The sequence below is a fragment of the Lagenorhynchus albirostris genome, chromosome 11, assembly GCF_949774975.1.
Source record: "Lagenorhynchus albirostris chromosome 11, mLagAlb1.1, whole genome shotgun sequence".
In the NCBI taxonomy this organism is placed as follows: Eukaryota; Metazoa; Chordata; class Mammalia; order Artiodactyla; family Delphinidae; genus Lagenorhynchus; species Lagenorhynchus albirostris.
Genome location: NC_083105.1, coordinates 69,971,491 through 69,995,691, shown reverse-complemented (window position 1 = coordinate 69,995,691; position 24,201 = coordinate 69,971,491). Strand labels below are relative to the sequence as shown.

The following is a 24,201-nucleotide window of genomic DNA, read 5'->3' as shown; positions in this document are numbered from 1 at the left end:
CCTAAGTACCCAGCAAATGGATGAAATTTTATAAACAGCAAGAGCACAGCACCACTACAGGTCTTTATGTGCTATAAGTGGCCTTTTAACAATGGTAACCTGGTAACAATGCAGAATGAGTGAGAGAGAAATGGGAAGCAAGGAACTCAGTCCAATTCTAACATTTACATAAATAAATGGGGTTGGTACATGAGGAATCACAGAGCTCATAGTGAACCAACTATGTCACCCCTTCACATCAATAAGCCAATCCATTATGAATAATGAAGTGGTAAGTATAATTGCAACACACCCTGAATTATTTCCAAATATACCTTCAACGAAATTAAAAGGTACACTGAAAACTAGGTCAGTAAGAAGTAAAACTATTCTTGCTGTTTAATACTGTGCCAAAAGAATTTGGCCAAATTTGACATAAGCAGAAATTTTACAGTACAAGTATCTACTTCAATAAAACAAACATCACAAATAAAGGAATTAAAATAATTCAACATATAGTTTCCTCACACTGCTTTAGAACTATTGCACTATTTATCAAAAGGCAATAAATATATAATTTTTATAAACAGCTATTATGTAAATGTATACTTTAAAATTAATGTCACATTTATTCATGTACCCATTAAGCACTAGGTATTTATCATCCATACAGTAAATTCTATAATCCACATCAAACTTACAAAAAGAGGCTATCCCAAACAACTTCCTCTCTTTGTAATTAAATGAACTCCTAAAGAGAAGAAATGTGGGGAAAAATCTTAAGTCTGTGAAAACTAGATTACTTACCAGCAACTTGAGTTATCCTATTGGGTCTTTTCCCTCACAGATCCACCTCTCTTGCCCTTCTGTCCAGCATGAGAATCTTCCTGATGGGCATCCACTGGAACTGAGGGGGCATGCAGTACAGACGCATATGTAAGAAAGTTGGGGGGAGGGGATTTGGGAGATGCTAGAGACATGCTTCAGTGTGCTTGCTTACCTTCCTGAAATTGGAAATTTCAACGGTCCCTTGGTCCTCGAGGCATTCACAATAACTTCAAAGAATGTGGATCTGTGGAGATTACCCAATAGGAGAACTCCAGTTACTGGTAAGTGATCCAGCTTTTTCTTCTCTATCAGAATAAGAAAATTATTTAAATTCATTTGAGATTATTAATACATGTAGAACTACAGGGGACAGAGTTGTAAATTCATCAGATTATTATATATGAATGCACCAAAGTAAATACAGAAACAATGTGCTAACTATGAGGTCAACAGAAACTTCTGGCATTATCAGAAACACAAGGAAAAGAAAATGATTTGAATGGTTTCATTTTAAAATCTCCAGCTGTAACAAGAGCTATATTTTAATATATAAAAAATCAGCTATCAGACTATTCTATCTCACTAAAACACCACCATCATTTTTTAATATTAGTAAAGGATAATTAGTTGATCAAAATCTACCATTTCTTAACTAGCCATTATTATTAACATTGCTTGAATTTTGGTGTAGAGGCCACCACAGTGGATTAACAATCTGTAAGACTTCAGATAAAGAGCATCAATGCAATTCCCATTCATCAGTCAATAAGTCTTTAAAATAACCATTTGTTACCTACAACAAACCAACCACATACACATATACAAGTATGTCCACAAAAAAAAAAAAGTATGCCAGGCCACTGATAAACAATGATGCTGATTTTAATGTAAATAATTGTACAAAGTAGTACAGTAATATTTTTGATTAACTTATATTTTTTATTTTTATAGCAATAAATTATTTTATTTTACTTAATTTTTTTCCATTTCATTTATTTTTTTTACATCTTTACTGGAGTATAGTTGCTTTACAATGTTGCATTAATTTCTGCTGTATAACAAAGTGAATCAGCTATATGTATACATATATCCCCATATCCCCTCCCTCTTGCATCTCCTTCCCACCCTCCCTATCCCACCCCTCTAGGTGGTCACAAACCACCGAGCTGATCTCCCTGTGCCTATGCAGCTGCTTCCCACTAGCTATCTATGTTACATTTGGTAGTGTATATATGTCAATGCTACTCTCTCACCTCCTCCCAGCTTCCCCTTCCCACCCGCCCCCCATGTTACACTTTTTAAATTGGACCTGTCATTGAGAAACAAAAAACTATTCCTAACAGAAGAAAAGTCTCCTCAACAGAACTTTATTTCAGGTTCACATGAAGACTGCCTTTACCTTTAACTCAATACATATTAATCAGGTACATGTTCATTTCAATGTGCTAGAGCAGTGATGACTTCAAACACTAGCTCTTACTGAAGATACAGATACGTTTCAGTTATAGTCTTCCCTGCTACCATTATGCTCCTATTTAATAATTATCCCCTACCTTCAAGAAACATATGGTTTCATGGTTCTTCGTTCTATGGAAAAAATTAAAGATAATGTATAGCTTTTCCTTTAAGAGTAAACAGGATAAAATTGGGTATAAAATCATTACTCAACAAAAACAAACTGAAAATGTAATTCTAATGAAAATCTTAAATGTCAATCTTGTTATAAGGTAGTATTTGTATTTAGTAAAGGTTGACAGCACCATGTCGACTGATTTTTCCGAGATTCCCACTTAAAAATACAAACTGTCTCAGATAGATTACATCCATTTTTATATAAATCTGAATTTAAAAAAAAAATAATAATTAATGCATTAGCTTTTTTTTTTTGGATGAATTAGGATCCTTTGTTTTTATTTTCTTTTCACTTTTTTTTTTTAACATCTTTTTGGGAGTATAATTGTTTACATTGTTGTGTTAGTTGCTGCTGTATAACAAAGTGAATCAGCTATACATATACATATATCCACATATCCCCTCTGTCTTGTGTCTCTTTCTCACCCTCCCTATCCCATACCTCTAGGTGGTCACAAAGCACCCAGCTGAATCTCCCTGTGCTATGCAGCTGCTTCCCATTAGCTATCTATTTTACATTTAGCAGTGTATATATGTCAATGCCACTCTCTCACTTCATCCCAGCTTACCCTTCCCCCTCCCCGTGTCCTCAAGTCCATTCTCTATGTCTGCATCTTTGTTCCTGTCCTGCCCCTAGGTTCTTCAGAACCTTTTTTATTTTAGATTCCATATGTGTTAGCATACAGTATTTGTTTTTTTCTTTCTGACTTACTTCACTCTGTATGACAGACTCTAGGTCCATCCACCTCACTACAAATAACTCAATTTTGTTTCTTCTTATGGCTGAGTAATATTCCATTGTATATATGTGCCACATCTTCTTTATCCATTAATCTGTCAATGGACACTTAGGTTGCTTCCATGTCCTGGCTATTGTAAATGGTGCTGCAATGAACATTGTGGTACATGTCGCTTTTTGAATTACGGTTTTCTCAGGGTATATGCCCAGTAGTGAGATTGCTGGGTCATATAGTAGTTCTATTTTTAGTTTTTTAAGGAACCTCCATACCGTTCCCCATAGTGGCTGTATCAGTTTACATTCCCACCAACAGTGCAAGAGGTTTCCATTTTCTCCACACCCTCTCCAGCATTTGTTGTTTGTGGATTTTTTGTTGATGGCCATTCTGACTGGTGTGAGGTGATACCTCATTGCAGTTTTGATTTGTATTTCTCTAATGATTAGTGATGTTGAACATCCTTTCATGTGTTTGTTGGCAATCTGTATATCTTCTTTGGAGAAATGTCTATTTAGGTCTTCTTCCCATTTCTGGATTGGGTTGTTTGTTTTTTTGATATTGAGCTGCATGAGCTGCTTAATGCATTAGCTTTCAAATGACCCACTCAGGCAAACAGGGGCACTACACAGAACTCAATTTCTAACTGTAATACAGAGATAAACGCCAAAAGGGCCATCTAGTTAACTAGATTCCTAGTTAACATCTGTTCCCTGAAAAGTAAGTAGGTACATGGCATGAAGGTTCTACGTGTTTGGATTGATGCAACAGATACAGGAGCAATAATCCAAATATTTTGTCCTTATGGTATAAGCTAGTATAAAAGTTTTCATTAAAAACTAAATGATAACTTCCAATTTATAGTAACACATGCAGTCTCCATTTAGACTCAGATCTTATGAATTGAAAATAAAATCAAGTGCATTTTAAAAAATAATTTGAGAATCAAAATATCTTGAAAATATTTTAAGGTAACCAAAAGGTTCACTTAAGAGACCAGCATTCAAAGCTGTTTGTTGTTGTTATCATAGCATAAGCTCAACTAAGATGGATTTTATCAGAACAGCTGAGAAAAGAAATTCCAGAAATTAGGATACTCTATTCAAAAGTATCCTCTGTAATCTCTAATAATTGTAACGCCCATCCACAAAAAGGTACTCCTTAGGAATCAAGAACCTAATCAAGTGTTTCACTAATGAGAATCTATTGCATAAAATCAATTTGAACTTTTGAAAGAACTGTTCAGAAAAAAAGAGTTATTTAGCTAACTTTCACTTCCACTACTACCCATTAGTTTAGACATTATATTTTGGCCAGAAGCAACTTAAATTACAACTGGTTTTGTGATTCCAAGTACATTATTTTCTAACTTTCAATTAAGATTTAAAATTCTAATGTAAGGTATTATAGCTGTGGAAAGTTGTTCGTGGTAAATCCTGGACTTGAAATCCTTTAGCAGTGTAATAAAATTCAACATTATACATATATTCACACATATTTCAGTGACATTATTGATGGTTCATAAATATGGGGGGATGTGTGTACCTCAGTTAACCAAAATAAGGTCAAAAGTGAATTATACACTTACTAAATAATGTTATTTACAGAAACTGTCATCCTTTTTTGCTCCTTAAACAGCTCATCAGATAATCCGTTTCTTAATTAAATTTTCCTTTCCTTCAGCCTTATCCACTACTTAGCTCTACATGAAGCCATAAAGAAACAAACAAAAAGAGTACTATTTTCTTAACATAAATTAACCTAAAATCAAGATGGAAAAAACTGTATTTATCTGTAAAATAGGGGTAACAGCAGAACCTACTTCACAGAGCAATTGTGAGGATTAAGTTAATAAAAATATAAGTAATGCATTTAAAAACCATGCCTGGAATCTAACCATATATCAAAATTGTAACATAACCACCCAGAAACGGAATTATTTTCAAATGATTTTATATATCTTTAAAGAACTATTAAAAAAATTCTAAGTTTAGAGATTTAGTGTTTGTATTAATTTTGGTACAGCTGGCTCTCTTTATCCAGGGGTTCTGCATCCACAGATTCAACCAACCATACATCAAAAATATTCGGGAAAAAAATTCTACAAAGTTCCAAAAAGCAAAACATGCTAACAACTATTTACATAGCACTTATATTGTATTAGGAATTATAAGTAACCCAGAGATGATTTAAAGTATATGGGAGGAGGTATGCAGGTTTATGTTTAACTCCTACACCATTTTAGTAAGGGACTTGAGCATCTTCAGATTTTGGTAACCAAGAGGGTCCCAGAACCAATCCCCCATAGATTCCAAGGGATGACTGTACTATTATTTTGAGACTATATTCTTTATATTGCAAGATAAAGAAAATAAGTAATTTATGGTATTGATTAGGAATCACGATGTGCAGCATGAAAGAGATACAAGAACACATGAATATTAAAAGTGCAAATACCACTTATACAAAAATACATATAATTTGGAAATAGTTAAGAAACATTCTAGACAGTAGTTACTAAGTAAATCACTATCATTATCCTACCAATATAGAAATTATATCTGCTAATATTACAAAATCAGTCACTCCATTAGATTTACTAGTAAAGAAAGCTCCTCAGACCGTTAAAGTTGCCAGAAACATTTACACAAATAATTTTCAATGTTCCAATACCCGATTTTTATTTATAAGCTAGAATTTTAGAACTGCAACTGCTGACAAATTCTAAAAGTATGAGAAAAATAGTACATATTCATGTTCTTGACTGACATTAGACAGTAAAGATACTAATATTCAATCTGTTCAGAAAAGCTGAAGTGGAGGGATGCTAGCAGGTAAGCTCTAGGTCCGTAGAACCACTGCTCTGGACAGAACAGCTCTCCATTTATCTATTTTATATTTTGGGTTTCCTCCATAAGCTTCCCTTTCAGGAAAGAATTCTGCAACAACCACAAAAAGTTTTAAACTTTAAAGGACTGTGTGATGAGCAGCCTTTTAAGATGGTCCACAATGATTCCACCTCCTGGTATGCACGCCCTTCTGTATAATCTCCTCCCTCTGAGTATGGGCTGGATTTAGTGACTCACTTCTAAGGAACAGAATTTGGCAGAAGTAATGGATGTCACTCCCAAAATTAGGTTATAAAAAGACAGTGGCTCCCGTTTTGGTGACTTTCACCCAGATATCTTGCTTTGGGGTAAGCAAGCTGCCATGTTGTGAGCAGCCCCATGGACAGGTCCACATGACCAATAAATTAATGTATCTGGCCAACAACCAGAGTCCTGAGGCCTGCCAACAGCTGGAAGCAGGTATTCTAAGGTCTGCTGACAACCCTGAGTGAGCTTAGTTGTGGATCCTCCCTCAGTTGAGCCTGAGAGATCCTGAGCCAGAACCACCTGCTAAACGGCTTCTGAATTCTTGACAAGGAAGGAAAGGAGCAAGAAAGGAAGGAAGGGAGAGAGGGAGGGAGGGAGAGAAGATAATAAATGCTGATTGTTTTTGGCCACTGAGTTTTGTGGTAACTTGTTATAAAGCAACAGGTAACTGATATGGAAAGCATTACAAAGTAATTAGTATTACGCTAAAAGTTGCAAAGTGACTATTAATTAGGTTCCTAAAAAGGAACTCACAGAAAATATGAGTTAATGGGTGGGGGCCCAATTTGGAATTTGGTTCTTGGTTTTTAGGTCCAAAAATTCAACCTAAAGCTAAAGCAGGTAAGACTCAACTGAACTATACCAACCAACCTCCTCAAATGGCTTAATAAACCACACACCACCTTCCAGGGCATTTCCTTCCCAACAAATCTGGACAGAACCAAAGCATTACAAAGAACTGCATAATGCACACAGTCTAAGTATGCAGCAGCCCTGAAAACTGAAACTAGCTTGTCTACAAGCTACTTTTTTTAACTGAAAGTTTTTAAAGTTTAAGATGCAGTTAACTTAAATATAAAGAAGCCTACATTACTACAACTCCAGAATAAAGCACCATTCTAGCAACCGCCAAATAATCTCTCACTTCCTACCACCTCCTGTACTATGCTAAACACTAACCAGTTGGCTGTGTGGTTTTTCTTTTTATATTATTTTGTGTTCTAGTCATTCTTCCTAAGGATACCTTAATCACATTAATTGATCTTCAACAATATTCTGATCTTCCTAATTTGACAAATACTCTAGTCCCATAATTAAGCACCACATTTTATAAACCGTATCTTAAAATGGGATACTTCTGTAGAAAAGTAATATCCTCTATTCTTAATAGTTTCTAGTTCAAGGAAACATTTTCCTGATCCTAGTCCAAAATGTGAGAAGCATTAGTCCTTCATTAGCTAATTATAGTTAGTATCCAAGTTAAAGATCGGTTGGCCAAAACGTTCGTTCGGTTTTTTCCATAAGATGGCTCTAGTAGCACTTAGTTGTCTTTAACTTCATTCGAAACAATTTTGTTAGACTGTATGTGACAGCTGTCATATCAGCGTGCATTTTAAAAAAGACATCAAATTGGTGAATTTCTGTGTAGCCATTTTTTTTTTTTTTTGCGGTACGCGGGCGTCTCATCGCCGTGGCCTCTCCCGTTGCGGAGCACAGGCTCCGGACGCGCAGGCTCAGCAGTCATGGCTCCCCGCGTCCTCCGCATCGGCAGGCGGACTCTCAACCACTGCGCCACCAGGGAAGCCCCTGTGTAGCCATTTTAATACTGAAGATGGAAGAAAATAAGCAACATTTTCGGCATATTATGTTTTATTGTTTCAAGAAAGGTAAAAACGCAACTGAAACACACGAAAAAGATTTGTGCAGTTTTCTGAAGTTTCATGCTGGAGATTTCTCACTGAACGATGCTCCACGGTCAGGTAGACCAGTTGAAGTTGATCAAATCGAGACATTAATTGAGAACAATCAACGATATACCACGCGGGAAATAGCCAACATACTCAAAATATCCAAATTAAGCATTGAAAAACATTTGCACCAGCTTGGTTATGTTAATCGTTTTGATGTTTGGGTTCCACGTAAGTTAAGTGAAAAAAAACTTCCTGACTGTATTTCCACATGAGATTCTCTACTGAAACATAATGAAAACATTCCGTTTTGAAAACAAATTGTGACAGGCAATGAAAAGTGGATACTGTACAATAATGTGGAACAGAAGAGATTGTGGGGCAAGCGAAATGAACCACCACCAACCACACCAAAGGCCGGTCTTCATCCAAAGAAAGTGATGTTGTGTATATGGTGGGATTGGAAGGGAGTCCTCTAATATGAGCTCCTTCTGGAAAACCAAACAATTAATTCCAACAAGTACTGCTCCCAATTAGACCAAGTGAAAGCAGCACTCGACAAAGAGCGTCTGATATTAGTCAACAGAAAACGCATAACCTTCCATCAGGATAACACAAGACTGTGTGTTTCTTTGACGACCAGGCAAAAACTGTTACAGCTTGGCTGAGAAGTTCTGATTCATCCGCCGTATTCACCAGACATGGCACCTTCAGATTTCCGTTTATTTCAGTCTTTACAAAATTCTCTTAATGCACAAAATTTCAATTCCCTGGAAGACTGTAAAAGGCACCTGGAACAGTTCTTTGCTCAAAAAGATAAAAATTTTTGGGAAGACAGAATTACGAAGTTGCCTGAAAAATGGCAGAAGGTAGTGGAACAAAAGGGTGAATATGTTGTTCAATAAAGTTCTTGGTAAAAATGAAAAACATGTCTTTTATTTTTACTTAAAAACCAAAGGCACTTTTTGGCCAACCCAATACACAAAAATAACAGCTAACAATACTCTGCATGTCAACAATTATGTCAACACGATAAGGAAATCAATCTTTTACTTTGCAGTTTCAAATTCTTTTTCTCACCTTTTCTGACCATATTAAAATTAATCTAACGAGATTCTAAGCCCTGTATTAATTTTCAAATCAATTCTTAATAACTATCTCTAAAACATAAGTGCATATTCTTGATGTAAAACATTTATTTTTAAACAAATTTATTTATTTTATTTTTATTTTGGCTGCACTGGATCTTTGTTGCTGCACGTGGGCTTTCTCTAGTTGCGGCAAGCGGGGGCTACTCTTCATTGCATTGCGTGGGCTTCTATTGCGGTGGCTTCTCTTGTTGCAGAGCACGGGCTCTAGGCATGCGGGCTTCAGTAGTTGTGACTTGCGGGCTCTAGAGCACAGGCTCAGTAGTTGTGGTGCACGGGCTTAGTTACTCCGTGGCATATGGGATCTTCCCGGACCAGGGATCAAACTCATGTCCCCTGCACTGGCAGGCAGATTCTTAACCACTGCGCCACCAGGGAAGTCCTGTAAAACTGATTTATAAAACAATGGCAAATTTTTCTAATATAATAAGTTTCAAATAGTCTAAGGTCAACAGTAATAGTGCAACCTACTGACTATATTCTAAATAATAACTTTGTTATTCAGCACTCATAAAATCTGAATTATGGATATTAAGTTAAATGAACTTATACTTCTCAAAAGAGATAACCCACAAGTGGGCTTATTAGAGCTTGTCTAGCATGGCATTAAAAGGTCACAAAATTATTTTTTGCCTTAAAAAAAATCTGAATCATGGGGCTTCCCTGGTGGCGCAGTGGTTGAGAGTCCGCCTGCCGATGCAGGGGACACGAGTTGGTGCCCCAGTCCGGGAAGATCCCACATGCTGGGCCCGTGAGCCATGGCCGCTGAGCCTGCGCGTCCAGAGCCTGTGCTCCGCAACGGGAGAGACCACAAGAGTGAGAAGCCCGCGTACCGCAAAAAAAAAAAAAAAAAAAAAAAAAATCTGAAACATGGATCACATCAAATCCCATACACTCCACAATGACTACCACTTTACAGACCAAATATACTGTACAGTTTTATGAAAAGTGCTGTGATTTGCTTGGTTAGCTGACCTAATGCTATGATTCATTCCTTCTAAAAACAGAAGATAAGGACTTCTTCAAACTATACACGCTCCCTCACAATTAACTATGCAGTTTTCCAAGAAAGCATTCCAAGTTGTTGTACTTACCACTTAAAAAATTCTTGATACCAACATGGACCCAATTTTTTAAATTAATTCTATTAATTTCTATAACCAGGAGTTACCTGTAAAAGTAGAGGCTTGGTGATATTTAGATAAGAATGCTCTAGATCATTAGAGCACTCTTCCTTGAAACAAGTTAGTAACATAATTTTACTCATCTCCTGACCTACCATTATTAATCTCCTTTATTAGATATAATTTAGAACTGTTGTAACTACCATGGAAAGCTTAGTGCAAGCACTATGCAGGATTATAATCTTGTTACAATTTAAAATATAAATGTTAATGCAACACTTGTTAAAATAAACATTACACAGAATGCAAAGGAAAAATTAAGATTCTGATGAAAGTAAAAGCCATTTGCCATGGCCAACCACATCCCCTCCTTTTGAAAATATTCTCTTCCCTCTATTCCCATAACATTACACTCTCCTGGGCTTCTCACTCCCTACTTAATTTTTCTTTCTCCTCTGTTTCTTTCTTCATCTTTGTAGGATTCTCTTCTTCCACCACCACAAGGAAGTGATGATGTTTCTCAAGTTTCTGTCCTGGGTTCTCTTTTCTCATGCTGTTCTATCTATTCTCTCCTTGATCTGTCTCACTCCCATGGCTTCAATTTGGTCATGTATGCTGATGACAAACAAACATGTATTTATAGCCCTCATCTCCTTCCTATAAGCTTAAGCCCCACATATCCAACTGCCTCATAGATCCCCCTTCTCAGATTTCTCTCAGATGCTTGAAATTCAACAAACCTAAAAGTGAACCACTACCTTCCCCAAAACCTGTCCTTCCTCTTGTTTCCAGTCAGTGACAAGTACCACCATTTACCTAGCTGCATAATTAAGCCAGAATCCTGGGATTTATCCTTGATTCTTCCCTCTCTAAAACCCAAATTCCTATCTCTCACAACCATATCCAACCATCCATCAAGTCCTATACATTTTCTACTAAACATATCTAGAATCCATTCACTTCTCTCTCCTACTGGCATTATCCTTGTTTGGGCCACTACTGTCTCTTGCCTAGACTACTGCAACAGCTTCCACCAAATGGTTTCTCTACCGCTAGTTAAGATTCAACACAATAATCACAACGTAGAATAAAATGCTACTTGCTGTGGTTTCAACTATGTATTGTGTCGATGACAAAAAAAAACATTTTTTAAACTGCTGAAAAAGTTGAGTATGAAGGTAATTTAGGTTGATACCAGTTCTTTTATGAAGTAAATGTGCATAATTAGACATACTCTACCCAACTCACAGGCCCATGAAATGAAATGATGTAAATGTTCCTTAAAAACAAGTGGAAAACAGTTTAAAGCAACAACAGAATCAGATAAATGATAAAGAGACTTTGCAGTTCGGTTAAGCATTGTCAGTACCTACGCAAGACACAAAGACAGACACTGGGATTTTTTATTAATATCATTTACAATTATTACCATTATTATTAACTAAAAATTCTGTTAAGTTCCTTACATCATTTATCACATTTAATCATCACCACAAAGCCCTATGGTTAGATGACCATAAATGGCATGGTGGGGATTTAAACTAAAATGTGACTCTGGACCGGTCGCACTACTCTCAAGGAAATTACAGTTCAGGGAAGGAGAGAGAAACAAAATGAAATATTTTCAATACACTGTGTAAACATAATCATCACATTTTGCACAGAATGCTTTAAGAGTAATTGAAAGGGCATTCATTCTGGCCTATGGATAAAGAAATGCTTCTTGAGAGAGATGATGCCTTGAGCAATCATAAAGAGTAAGAAAGAAACTGTGGAGGATAAGAGAGTACAAAGCAGAGGAAATAATATAAACAAGACACTGTGGCCTAAAAAAGACTATGACCATGCCGTCTGACCATCCAACCTTGAAAGCAGACTTACTCTTTAACTCTGACAAATAGTTAAAAAAAAAAAAAACAACGCTGCTTTTAACTATTCAATTCTTAAGTCTATATATACTGCTTACCACTATTACACTACCAAAGTACTTTCTAGATGTAAAGACTTTTACTGGTAAGGCCCAAATGTTTATGTGACAGTACACATCAGCTTAACACAATACACACACACACACACACACACACACACACACACACACACACACACACACGAAGGGAAGAGAAGAAACAGGCAGAGAGGGAGGGAGGAAAGGAGGGTAAGTGGGTGAAAATATCCCTGAAGCAATTTGTGGAAGTATTATTTTTTAGTAGAAAACACTTCTTATGTTCTGGTTTTGTCAGTCACCCACTAGAATCCACACATTTGACAATAGGGACTGTTATATATGGAAGTCTATTAATATATTACCACTCATGTATTTCACTGTTTCAGCTAATATTTTTTGAGGACTTACTGTATGCCAGGCACTGTGCCAAGTACTTTACAAGAATTATCTCATTTAATCCTCACAACACTTGGTTGTTATTATCATCTCCATTTTACAACTGAAAGAACTGAGGCTCAAAGTTAGTAACTTTCACAAGTTCACACAGCCAGTAAGTGGTGAGACTAATATATAAGCACAAATAGTTGAGCTCCAGAATCAAAACTCTTCACCACTAAACTACATAATTGCAAGCAACTCATAAATATCGACATTCTTTTCTTTTTTCTGCTTTCCATTATCATGAGTACACATAAAAATTAAAAACAAATACACAGTGGAAAAATAAAACTAGATATATTTTCCTGCACTAAAAACATGTATAATGAAATCCTACATAAGTGGAAGATGGCAAGACTACAATTAAAATGTAAATTACCAAGGAATATTACAGAAAAGTGCTGTGTGAATCAGAGACATTAAGTTTACAAAAAGTTGGCAACAAGGGAATACTGAGCAAAATTGATAACCACATTCATATAGATGATGAAATAGCCTTAAGTTTTATCAAAAAGTACAATTTGATGACATTATGAATTTAAAATATTTTTCATCTGTAAGTTGTACTGCTCATTACTTATCAATGATTATAGAGCCCTGGGCCTTATCAGCCTTGGTCTTAAAAAAGAAAGCAAAATGTCTAAGAAGATGGGTGAGAAAAAAGGAAAGGAACAGGGAAGGAGGGAGAAAGAAAAAAGGCTTTTCAAAGGGAAAAGCTTCAAATCTCCCCACCATTATACAAAACTCATTATTAGCTCTTCCCTTTGAAATGTGAGGCTAAGAATTAGTCACACAATTAATCCAGCCTGTGCTGAGCAGAATTTGAGTGGTAGAAGGCTAAATGGACGGAACAGGGCAATGATTCTCAAAAAAAAGGTTTTAATAGCAAAACTCATTTAGGAAATAAAAATTAAGAGAAATCCTAACAAATAAAATGTGTAAGAGCATAGATGATCTGGCTGAAGTGGAGTGTGGGAACACAAAGTCCCACTTGTTTGCTCCCATTGGCAGCCACTGAGATAATTTCAGGAGATCTCGGGGCTCCAAAGAGCACAATTCAAAACCTCTGGGCCCTTTTGAGGGAAGGACAGCTCTCTCTATGCCAAGAAACCTGTTACTTGATTCTTACTGGCAAACCCATCTCCTCCTTACTCCCTTATTTCCTGCAACTTGCTCTCTCACAAGAGGCTTCCCAAAGCTGGCCCTGAAAGAACAGTACGGCTAAAGGAATGGATGGCTGTGCGTTCAATGCTGTGCTAACATCTCTCTGGCCTGAGAGATGTTATGATGGTGGGCATTCTTATTTTCCTCCTTACACTTTAGTATCTTCAATGAACATGCAACACTTTTATCATCAGAAAAAGAGTTATTATCTTAAAGAAATAAATAATTCTATCCCCCATGCCCAGGTTACTTACGTTCACACTTGAAACTACTACTTTATTAAGATTTACCTAAAACAGGAAAGATTTTCTAGTAAATAAAGGAATGAGAACATTTTAGAAAGTAGGCTAGGAGACTCTGGGCCCTGGGTAGACAAAAAGTAAATAAAAAAAAGGATGGAGAAAGATGAAGAAAGGACCAAAACAACTTTGCCTACTTTACAAATACACATAGAGCTCTACTTCCTGAGCAACTACTTCTCTGGCATTGAATATAATCTACTTGCTGCTGTTTTAGGTTGATCATTGCTAGTATATACTATAAAGGATGATATTGTGTAAAAGAACCCTTATCAGACTATAAATTATGTAAAGGTGAAGTGATTTAGCTCATGTCTAAAAACTGTCAGAGAACTGTACAAATTTTTTATCATACACACACATTCACATACACTCAAATTTGTAATTTGTTATACTATCAGAGATTCTTAGAATTTATATCACAAATAAAAGAGGGAAATAATATTTACTGGGATTTTTCTCCTAAGAAATACTATGATATCAAAGAAGTCAAGATATACACAATAAACGTTATTGTAAAAGACATCAAAATGAAGTTTGACATTTTAACTTCAAAAATATTTCTTAAAATAGAGAAAACAACCGACCGTCATTTTGTTTTTCATTCACTATAGTGCTAGCCCAGATTTTAACATAAGTTCTTATATCAGTTGTAAGTAGTAGGTTTAATGTTAGAAGTTCTCAAGATGTACAGCACTAGATGCAGGTATGATGAAATTTACAAGAAGAAATCCTTAAGAAGTTACTTGCTACAAATTTGAATGCTACCACAGCAAGGTAATAAAAAGGACTTAGAAATCCAAACATTTGAATCTAGCACTAACCAACTATTGACCTTGAACAGCTCAATCTTTCCAGGCCTGTTTTCTTACTTGTCAAGAGGCTACTAAGCTAGAGCCATGAGTTCCAACAAATAGAAAAGACCTCACCCAGCAGATTGCTATCCATTACCTGGCAGTTCTCTAAGACTGCAGGACAGCAAGAATCCTCCAGAGTTGAAAATCCCAGAGGAAAGGGTTTGGAAACAATAGTGGCCTCAACAATTTCAAAAGTTTAAATAATAACATCTCTACCCCATACCCCTCAAGATCTTCCCCCTGAAAATTATCTTATCTCTACCACTAAGGTTTCAATAAATAAAAAATAGCCTCTCTCAGAAAATGACTAAACACTTTGGAAGCTCTTAAAAGGTTCCTTCCAGCTCTAAAATTCTCAGTAATTCTGTAACTTTCCATAATAAACAACATTACAGAACAAAGTGCCTACTGAATCTTTTTTTTTCTTTTTTTTTTTTTGAGGTACGTGGGCCTTTCACTGTCGTGGCCTCTCCTGTCGCGGAGCACAGGCTCCGGACGTGCAGGCTCAGCGGCCATGGCTCACGGGCTAAGCCGCTCAGCGGCTTGTGGTGTCCTCCCGGACCGGGGCACGAACCCGTGTCCCCTGCATCGGCAGGTGGACTCTCAACCACTGCGCCACCAGGGAAGCCCCCCTACTGAATCTTTTAAAACAGACGATTATCAACCACAGGTCATATATAACAAAAGGTAGAGATTTTAGCAATCATGAAAGCCAATAAACACTGTTAAGTGTTCAGTAAATATTTGTTAAATGAATAATTTAGTTTCAAAGTCACGATGACATAATAATATTTTACACACTTGTAAAACCACTAACATTACAAGTTATAAAAGATAATTATTTAAGGAAAATGTGTCTTTAAAAAAAAAAACACCTAAGGTTTCATTGAATGAAAACTTGATACCCCACAGAATGCTAATCTTTCTACCAAAGTATGTTGGCCAGATATCCAACCTTGAAGGAAAGAGGAATAAGCAAAGAAACCTAGAATAAGCGTGTGCAGAATTCTAGAATTTTGTTCACTTCTGATAATTTCCAAAATTCACACATGTATATAGGAAGGTTCTTTTCCAAATAATGACTTAACCTGTATCAAAATTCCAACTTTTTCAAAGCTTATTGAAAAAAAATAATAACTTCCTTTCTAATACCTATATTCCTCTTTCAACAAAACTTTACTGAACACCTATTATTTCCCAGGCACTTGGTTAAACATCTTCGAAAAAGATAATGAAAAACTCATATTCCTCTTAAGCTCATAACGAGAGTAAATGCATACATCTAACAGAACCATAGTATGCTAAATGATAGAATAAAGGTAAGCATCACAAATTGACTTTGAGGAACTAATTCCAGGAAGAGAATACAGCCATCCTCCTCTCTCTGGCTAATTTGTCCCATTGAGAGAGAATACTCAGCTTCATAAGAAAGACAAAATCAACTCTGGGTTTATGAGGAAATGCTGAAGTTAGATAGAGATCACAATCAGAGATATCAACAAAAAACACAAAGGAATGCAAGTTTGGGATGGGCTTAGGAGAATGTCACAGGGACTAGATATGTGAGCTGGATCTTGAAGAATAAGCAGTTAACGAGCAAGGCAAAATAACAAATTCTAGAAAGATATCAATGACTAATCTTTTTAGCTTCACTGAACAATTAGAAATAATAAAGAAGCACAAGATGAGGGAAAATTCTTTTTTCAACGTCTGCCTATTTCTATAGTTATATAGGTGTCTGCTAATTTGTACAATTGATTTATCTTTGAAAGTAACATGTTCATAGATAACATAATACCGTCTCAATCATAAAGTAAAAATTACTTCCATTTGAATTATAATTAAATTTAATTCATCCCATTAATTTTAAATTCAGTGTAGTTCAAACAAATGCAAAATCTGAATTCTAAACTATTTTTCAATTAAACAATCACAAATACTACAAATCTATGTTTAGTATATTTTAGTTTTTGATAGGCTCTTGACATCAACTATTTTAACTTTAAATATCATTTAACAGAGAACCCACAATTTAATCGAGTAATAAAATATATTTCATAATATGCTGTACTCTTTCATGACTTCAGTAGTTTAGGAGAAATACTTCTCATTTTCAGCTATACTAAGTAAATTTCAGTAATCTAAATAACAAGACCTAAAGAAAATGTTGTGAGGTAATAAATACACAATTTTCCAAAGTTATACCTTAAAAATGCTAAGGTATTCATGTACAATGTCATCCTTGAAATAATGCTACAACATGAAACTTATATAATGTTATATGTCAATACAAAAAAATGATAAAGCTAAAAATGTTCTAAAACTGGGATAAAAGTTTTATTTTCTCTTGTACACATACATGCTTTTGAGAATGTGTATAGGAATAAAATATGGTAAGACGTGCTAAGTTCTTTATGTTTTTATTTAATCTTCAAAATAATCAAATACTGTGTTATAAAAATACTATTCCCGTGTTTAAATACTCAGAATCACTCATCTCAGTTACTCATCTAACTATAAAAATTGTGCTTTTAATCAAATAACACAGTATCAAAATATGAAGCAAAATTGTGAAAATAAAAATAATGCTGAATCAATAAATACCTACAAATTATGGACAAAATAATCTGGTAATATTGTTACAAATATAATCGCAAAAGTTATTGGAGGGCTTCCCTGGTGGTGCAGTGGTTGAGAGTCTGCCTGCCGATGCAGGGGACACGGGTTCGTGCCCCCGTCCGGGAAGATCCCACATGCCGCGGAGCGGCTGGGCCCGTGAGCCATGGCCGCTGAGCCTGAGCATCCGGAGCCTGTGCTCCACAACGGAAGAGGCCACAGCAGTGAGAGGCCCACGTACCGCAAAAAAAAAAAAAAAAAAAAAAAGGCTGCCAACATCAAATACTACTGAGGTGACATGGAAAGAAGACTGAGATTAGGTCCCTGAGTTTAACAACTAGGTCACTAGGTTATATCAGAGCTCTCACTCAACAAAGGATAAAGGAAAGGGAAAGAATGCCTGCCGAAGTAAACCTGCTGCATACAGAAACCAAAGCTAATAAGACTCTATGCCAATAGTGTATAAACTTTTTGCTCTCAGGAACTCTTTATACTCTCAAAAGTTAAAAGAGCTTTTGTTTATCTAGGTCTTATCTAAATCAAGAAATAAATTATTATATCAAAAATAAAAACTGAGAAAAAAACTTAAATATACATTATTTCATTTTTAAAAAATCATATTTTAATATAAATAATATACTTCTATGAGAAAACTCTATATTTTCCAAAACAAAGATAACTTTGTGTGAAGAGTTGTAATTGTATATTTTTAGCTTAGCGGTACTCAACTACCCAGCTTAATGGAAGACATCTGGATTGTCATATCTCCTTCTGCATTCAATTTGTTGCAATGTGTTGTTTTGTTTCAAGAATATGAAGAAAATCTCGACTCCCACAACTATGTAGTTGAAAAAGGGAGGAGTATTTTAATAGGCTTTTCAGATAATTGTGGATATTCTTCTTTGATACTAAATAAAAGCACAACAAAGAGCTGTTTCTCAAACGTTAGCTGCATGTGAAATCTGGAAGCACGTCAATGAAGTTTTCATAGTGTTCCCTTAAAATCCATTGGTTTATTTTATAATTTGAGTGGATTATCTATGCATGGTTTTGTAACATCATACATTGGTTACTGGGAAATACTGGTTTACTGAGTGATGCAAATTTTCCAAATGTTGACAAACCACATAATAAAATATCAGAAATTACATTCATTGATATAACCATCTGATCTCATCTTTAAACTACTAGGAGGCTCTTAAGCTCACTGTAGTGGTTACAAGTTTTCAAAAATTCTAATTTTCACTTGAAAGCTCAATTTTTATCATTGGCAACAAATATTATCAATTGTTTTCTCCGAAGTGACAAACTTACTGTGTTCATTTTTGAGAAAATTGCTAAATATCCAAGTCTGAATAACCACAGTTTGCCAGGCATTCTCTCAAATAAAAATAACGTTCTATGAAAAAAGCTAGTTCTGCTCAAAACTCAAACAACTACAAACAACTCCAACTGCTCTCTCGCGACTCACCCACACTAGTTTGGTATGCAGCAGGAGTGCTTTACTTGTACTTCCCAGTTCATCAGACAGAATATTAAAGAAGACACAAGACTTGCTAAAATTAGTCATTTTTACTGCTTCATGAACAATATTCTTAAGTGAAACTAGCATTATTTTTACTGCATGTGCATGGTGGTGAAGATTACGATGAATATAGCAATGTGGTGCCACTGCTTTGATTTATGCTAAAGAGCCAGCAGTTTTACTCACCATTGCCTCTGCACCACCTCCTCAAGTGTCAACACAGTGAAAAAGGCAAATAACATCTTAGTATGATTATGAACTCCCTAAAAGGTCCTCAGGGACCCTCAGGGACCCTCAGGGTTCATCAGATCACACTTTGAAAACCACTACTATCCAAACACTAATCACTTTCAAAATTTCTCTTAAACAATGAACCCGTGTGACTACTCTAACCCAAGATGTAGAGAGAAAAACAAACCAACCAACCTCCTAGAATAAGGAGTCTCTGAACAACACCTGTGTGGTAGCTGGAAAGGCTCCTCAGGTAAGGGAGGCTCAGAACTCTGCATTCTGAAAAACAGACTGACTGAGATGGTCCGCAATTCTTTTCTCACATTCCCACACCAAGGGTCTAGGAGAATCTGCCAAGCCTCAAATTAGAAGACAGAAAGCAAGTATGACAAGACAACGATGATACTGGAAAAGAGTTTTATCAGATGATAGCTGGTTTAATTTTCTTCAAAATGTGAATTTTATATTGTCTACTTCCATTTTATAGAAGCTGAAATAACTCATTCTTTTTAACAACAGTCAGATCCTAACCATAATACTTGTTCAATTATAAACACTATTTCTTTTAACAAGAAAATTTCACCTCTTCAGCTCACACATAAAGATTTGCTAATACTACCTCATGTACAGAGTTGGTTACAATTCAAAGTGTTTCTGAATTCACAGCAAATCATAAAATTTTACAGAAGAAACAAACATCTATTTTGCCCACCACTGTAAGTCTAGTACCTAGCTCAGCCCTCGTACAAAGTAAGACGTTCAATAAAAACTGCTGAATGTTGAAGTGGTTGAAATGAGACAAGAATTCACTGCCAGACTCCTAGTATAACACCCAGTACTCTTGCTAATATGTGAAATCTTTCTCATCGTTCTCTAACATAACATCTCTGAGAAACCTAAAGGGACTACTACAATTTATCCTGAGAAAATATAACATTACCTGTTACGCTTGAAATTACATTTGAAAGCCTGCTCTGGACTAGGTGTTTTATGGGTTCTCATTTAGATCACAGTTCAAAACCAAAACAAATAGCTCTAACATTTTCATTTTTAACTATCTGCGATCTGAACTAAGCATTAATTTCTATTTCTAGATGAAGTGGCAATAAGATACTAGTCTAACTCAATACATTGATTGTACTACCCTCACACACACTATACTAAATATTTCTTTTTCTCTGATGATTCAGAATGGTTTTTGATTTCTTAAAGTTTCTTAGGTTTATATTTGAGACACTTACTGCGTTAAAAGAATTTCAAATATAAAGATGAAGGAAATTGTGTAGTACCTTTGAAAATAATTGTCACTGTAACTTTTTCATTTTTACATTTTTCCTGTCAGTTTGACATTTATCATTGATTCTTTCACAAAAGCACATTGTAGAAAACTTCACTTTTGAACTATCTAGTTATTTAGATTCTAGATTTTAAAAAAGATTAGTGAAATTTAAACTAATTAAGGCCAGCAAGTACAAAATTAAAATTCAATCAGAGAAATGGCATACACTTAAAGAATATAATTTATCAATTTAGGAATTGAAGCTACTTCAAATCACATTTTATTTTGAAATACTGCTATCAATATAACCTCATTTCATTCCATACAGTTATTCTGCAGAAGAACATGACCTACCAGGGATATTGCCAAAGGAAAAGGTCATCTGTTGCAATATAAAGGATTTGAATCAGATATCCTTTAAACAAAAAAGACTGTCAGAAAGACTTTAAAGGGAGGTCATGGGGCTTCCCTGGTGGCGCAGTGGTTGAGAGTCCGCCTGCCGATGCAGGGGACACGGGTTTGTGCCCTGGTCCGGGAAGAGCCCACATGCCGCGGAGCGGCTAGGCCCGTGAGCCATGGCCGCTGAGCCTGCGCGTCCAGAGCCTGTGCTCCGCAACGGAGAGGCCACAGCAGTGACTGGCCCGCGTACCACAAAAAAAAAAAAGAAAAAAGAAAAAAAGGGAGGTCATGGACTCCATCTTCTCTGGAGGTTTAAAAAGAAGATTTTTCAAATTTCTGGGATTGGCTTAGACTTGGCCTCACATTTGGTGACTAAGACAAAATCAGTTCAAAGGTGAGTCTGACCCAAGGGATTCGAGTCCTGTTTGTCAGTCACAAAAACAAGTAATTAGCAAACTGCATCCCTGGGCTCTGCAGCTATCCAGTCCCTGCTTTAGTAATTGCCAACCTTATTCTTGAAATTACCCTAACTGCTAATTAACATGTCAGTCGTAGAGAATTATTTCTTCTAACTACTGAAACTTTTGCTTCTCCAGTGTTATGTAGCCCTTTAATCCTGTTTTTCTAATATTACCAGAGAGACAAATATTTTGTGGTGCAATCAATATCTTCCCTATTAACAGCGCCCTGTTCCATTGTTCTACCCAAACATGGATTCCACTCTGAATTTCAGAAACAACGGGAGAAAAATAACAGGTAACAGAGAAATTAGAGCTCTTAGGTTTAACTTAGGGCCAAAATCAAAAGAGAAGAGACAAATTCAGAGAGAGGAAGTAAGAAGCTGAGAGGGTCGTAGTGTAGAACACTTACTTTTAGGAACAGAGTGTCCCTTAGACTTCTGGTGAGTTGCCCAGAGCCTCTTCAGTTTCAATCCAAATGACAATGCTTCTCTGAGTCCTTCTCAAGTAATGTTTCCACCACTAAAAATTGGATCTATAAGAGCTCAGATGTACTGGTAAGAAATGTCAGGGGCCCCCATGTGGGCCTCAAGCCTCTTTTAAACTAGGCCCACTTCTCTGTCCTGGGCCAACTCCCCTGTGCACTATATTCCTTCTTCTTCCAGGTGCCAGGTATTCGGCCTGTTTCTTCTCTTCTGAGCTGCCACCACCTACTCTATTTCTCAGGGTTCCTCTAACCCCAAGACTGGCTGTGGAGTAGGACACCAGCTTCCCCCCTTCCTTGCTGTCCCTGCAAATAAACATACAGGCTCTTCTAGTTTCAGTATTTTTCTAGTGGCTACAAGAAAATAGAGAGGGAACAACAAAAAGCAACAATATCGCACCAGAGATTAAGATTATAAAAACTGTCTCCACATTAAAGTTCCTGCCTTTTCTGAAAATTGCTTATTGAGCGTTTAAAAAAGTACAAAGTACTAACATAGATATACAAATATAATCTAAGCCAAATCCAACCTTATATAGACTTAGAGATACAAAGATACTCTGCTTTTCAAAATACTTAAATCACGGGTCCAAAAATAGTTACCACATTCATTTTAGCAAATGGTACTTTTTTCTTTTTAGCATGTTCTGTTATATTCCCTTGAATTTAGCAGCTGTTTGAAAATTTTCTTTTTAAAGGACATGATTAAAATATTTAATATATTTTATCCAATGTAATGAGAATTAATATACGAAAAGCATATTGTGGTTTACAAAAAGACAGGTATGTCAAAAGCAGCTAGCTTCACTCAGCAAATCTTAAAATTTCAAGTTTTGACAACCATTTATGTGTTCACATTTAAAAATTTAATAAAACGCTGTAAATGGTGTTTAAAAATCTGGGTATCTCATTTTTAGGAATCTAACTCCTACTGAATATATTTATTCCTCTAATGTTACTATTGTATAGCCCTTTTTAAAAACAACAGTATAACGCATTAGTATTCTCATGATAATCCAGTTTCTAACAGACTTTAATCAAGAGTATATGCCATCTAAATATTAGGCCATAAATCACAGTAACTAAGTGCTGGCAGATCAAGAATGCCACAGACTTTGAATTTCCTGAATGATTTTCTTTATCCACTTAATACACTTAAGTGGTTTTTAAAAAGACTCTTATCATACTGTAAGCTTACAATAAAATAAAGACTGAAAATAAGCAGAGATCATTTTATCCCATTTGTATAGTCTAACAGATTGCCATCTAATCAAACTAAAGATATTCAGACACTTTCAGAAAAAATGTGTCCCTGTGACTGGGCTCACCTCCAACTATTTATTTATACAATATTAGAGGACCTGGGATTAAAAACACTACACAAACCCCTGATCTGACCCTTCCAGACGTCTATGTAAAAAAAAAAGGAAGCTTAATCTGTTGTGGATTCTATAATCAGATACTTTTTTGAGGAACGACATTAAATTACATCTTTCGCTCCTAAAGAGGATTTCATCGTTTTTCTTTGATTCCTGCACACTAACACAACAATGCAGCCAACGTTATTACATCCGGACTGTGTGGTGGGGAAGGGGTGGGGGGCGGGGGGGCATTACACCCAGCGACACGAATTAAATCGCAGTAGCTAATGCCTCCCTTAAACAATTTATTCTCTCTTGGCAGCAAAAAACGTTCCAGCCTCTTCAATTACCCCTCACCGCAAAGCATCGCTTGGGTCGCGATCAATCTGACCCAGTTCCTATCGCGGCCACCACCTCAGGCTCGCCTCCGCCCGCCGGGTCTGCCAGTGTCACGGGAGGGGGCGGCGGCCACAGGGGCGTCCTCGGCGCCGCGAGCCGGTGGGCAGGCGCCGCGCGGGGCAAGCCCGGGACTCACCGGGTGGAGGTGCCCTTCCGCACATCGCACATCATGCACTTGAAGGCCTCGGCGCTGTTCCGGAAGGTGCAGACGCTACAGTCCCAGTAACCCTCATCCGAGGACGGCTTCGGCTGCCGCTTCGGCCTGCAGGACACAACCCGGACACGACGCGGCGCGGGGTCACCAGCGGGCCGCGCCCGGGCCCCGCGGCCGCCCCCGCCTCGCCCCCCGCCCCAGTCCCGCGACCCCAGCCCTGCAGGCCCCCAGCGCGCCAGGCTCCGGCTCGAAGGGGGAGGGGAGTCAGGAAGGCGGGGGCGTGAGCACGGCCGCTGCCGCAGCAGCAGCCGCCGCCGCCGCCACCGCCGCTCGGACACCCCGAGCTGCCGCTCCGGCCGCCGCC

General features: G+C 36.9%; 1 protein-coding gene across 4 annotated transcripts in view; it reads right to left on the bottom strand.

Moving 5' to 3' along the window:
- The window catches only part of YAF2 (YY1 associated factor 2), a 65,563-nt gene that overhangs the window by 41,031 nt on the left and 331 nt on the right, over positions 1–24,201 (bottom strand). The window contains exons 2-3 of one of the 4 annotated variants that reach the window (XM_060166531.1): positions 23,820–23,945; positions 980–1,051 (exon numbers count right to left, since the gene is read on the bottom strand). In XM_060166531.1, coding sequence (XP_060022514.1) covers positions 980–1,051; positions 23,820–23,945 — 198 coding nt within the window. Of the gene's footprint in view, positions 1–979; positions 1,113–21,999; positions 22,230–23,819; positions 23,946–24,201 lie in introns of those variants that run through there. The other 3 variants (XM_060166532.1, XM_060166534.1, XM_060166533.1) reach the window with 3 other exon arrangements.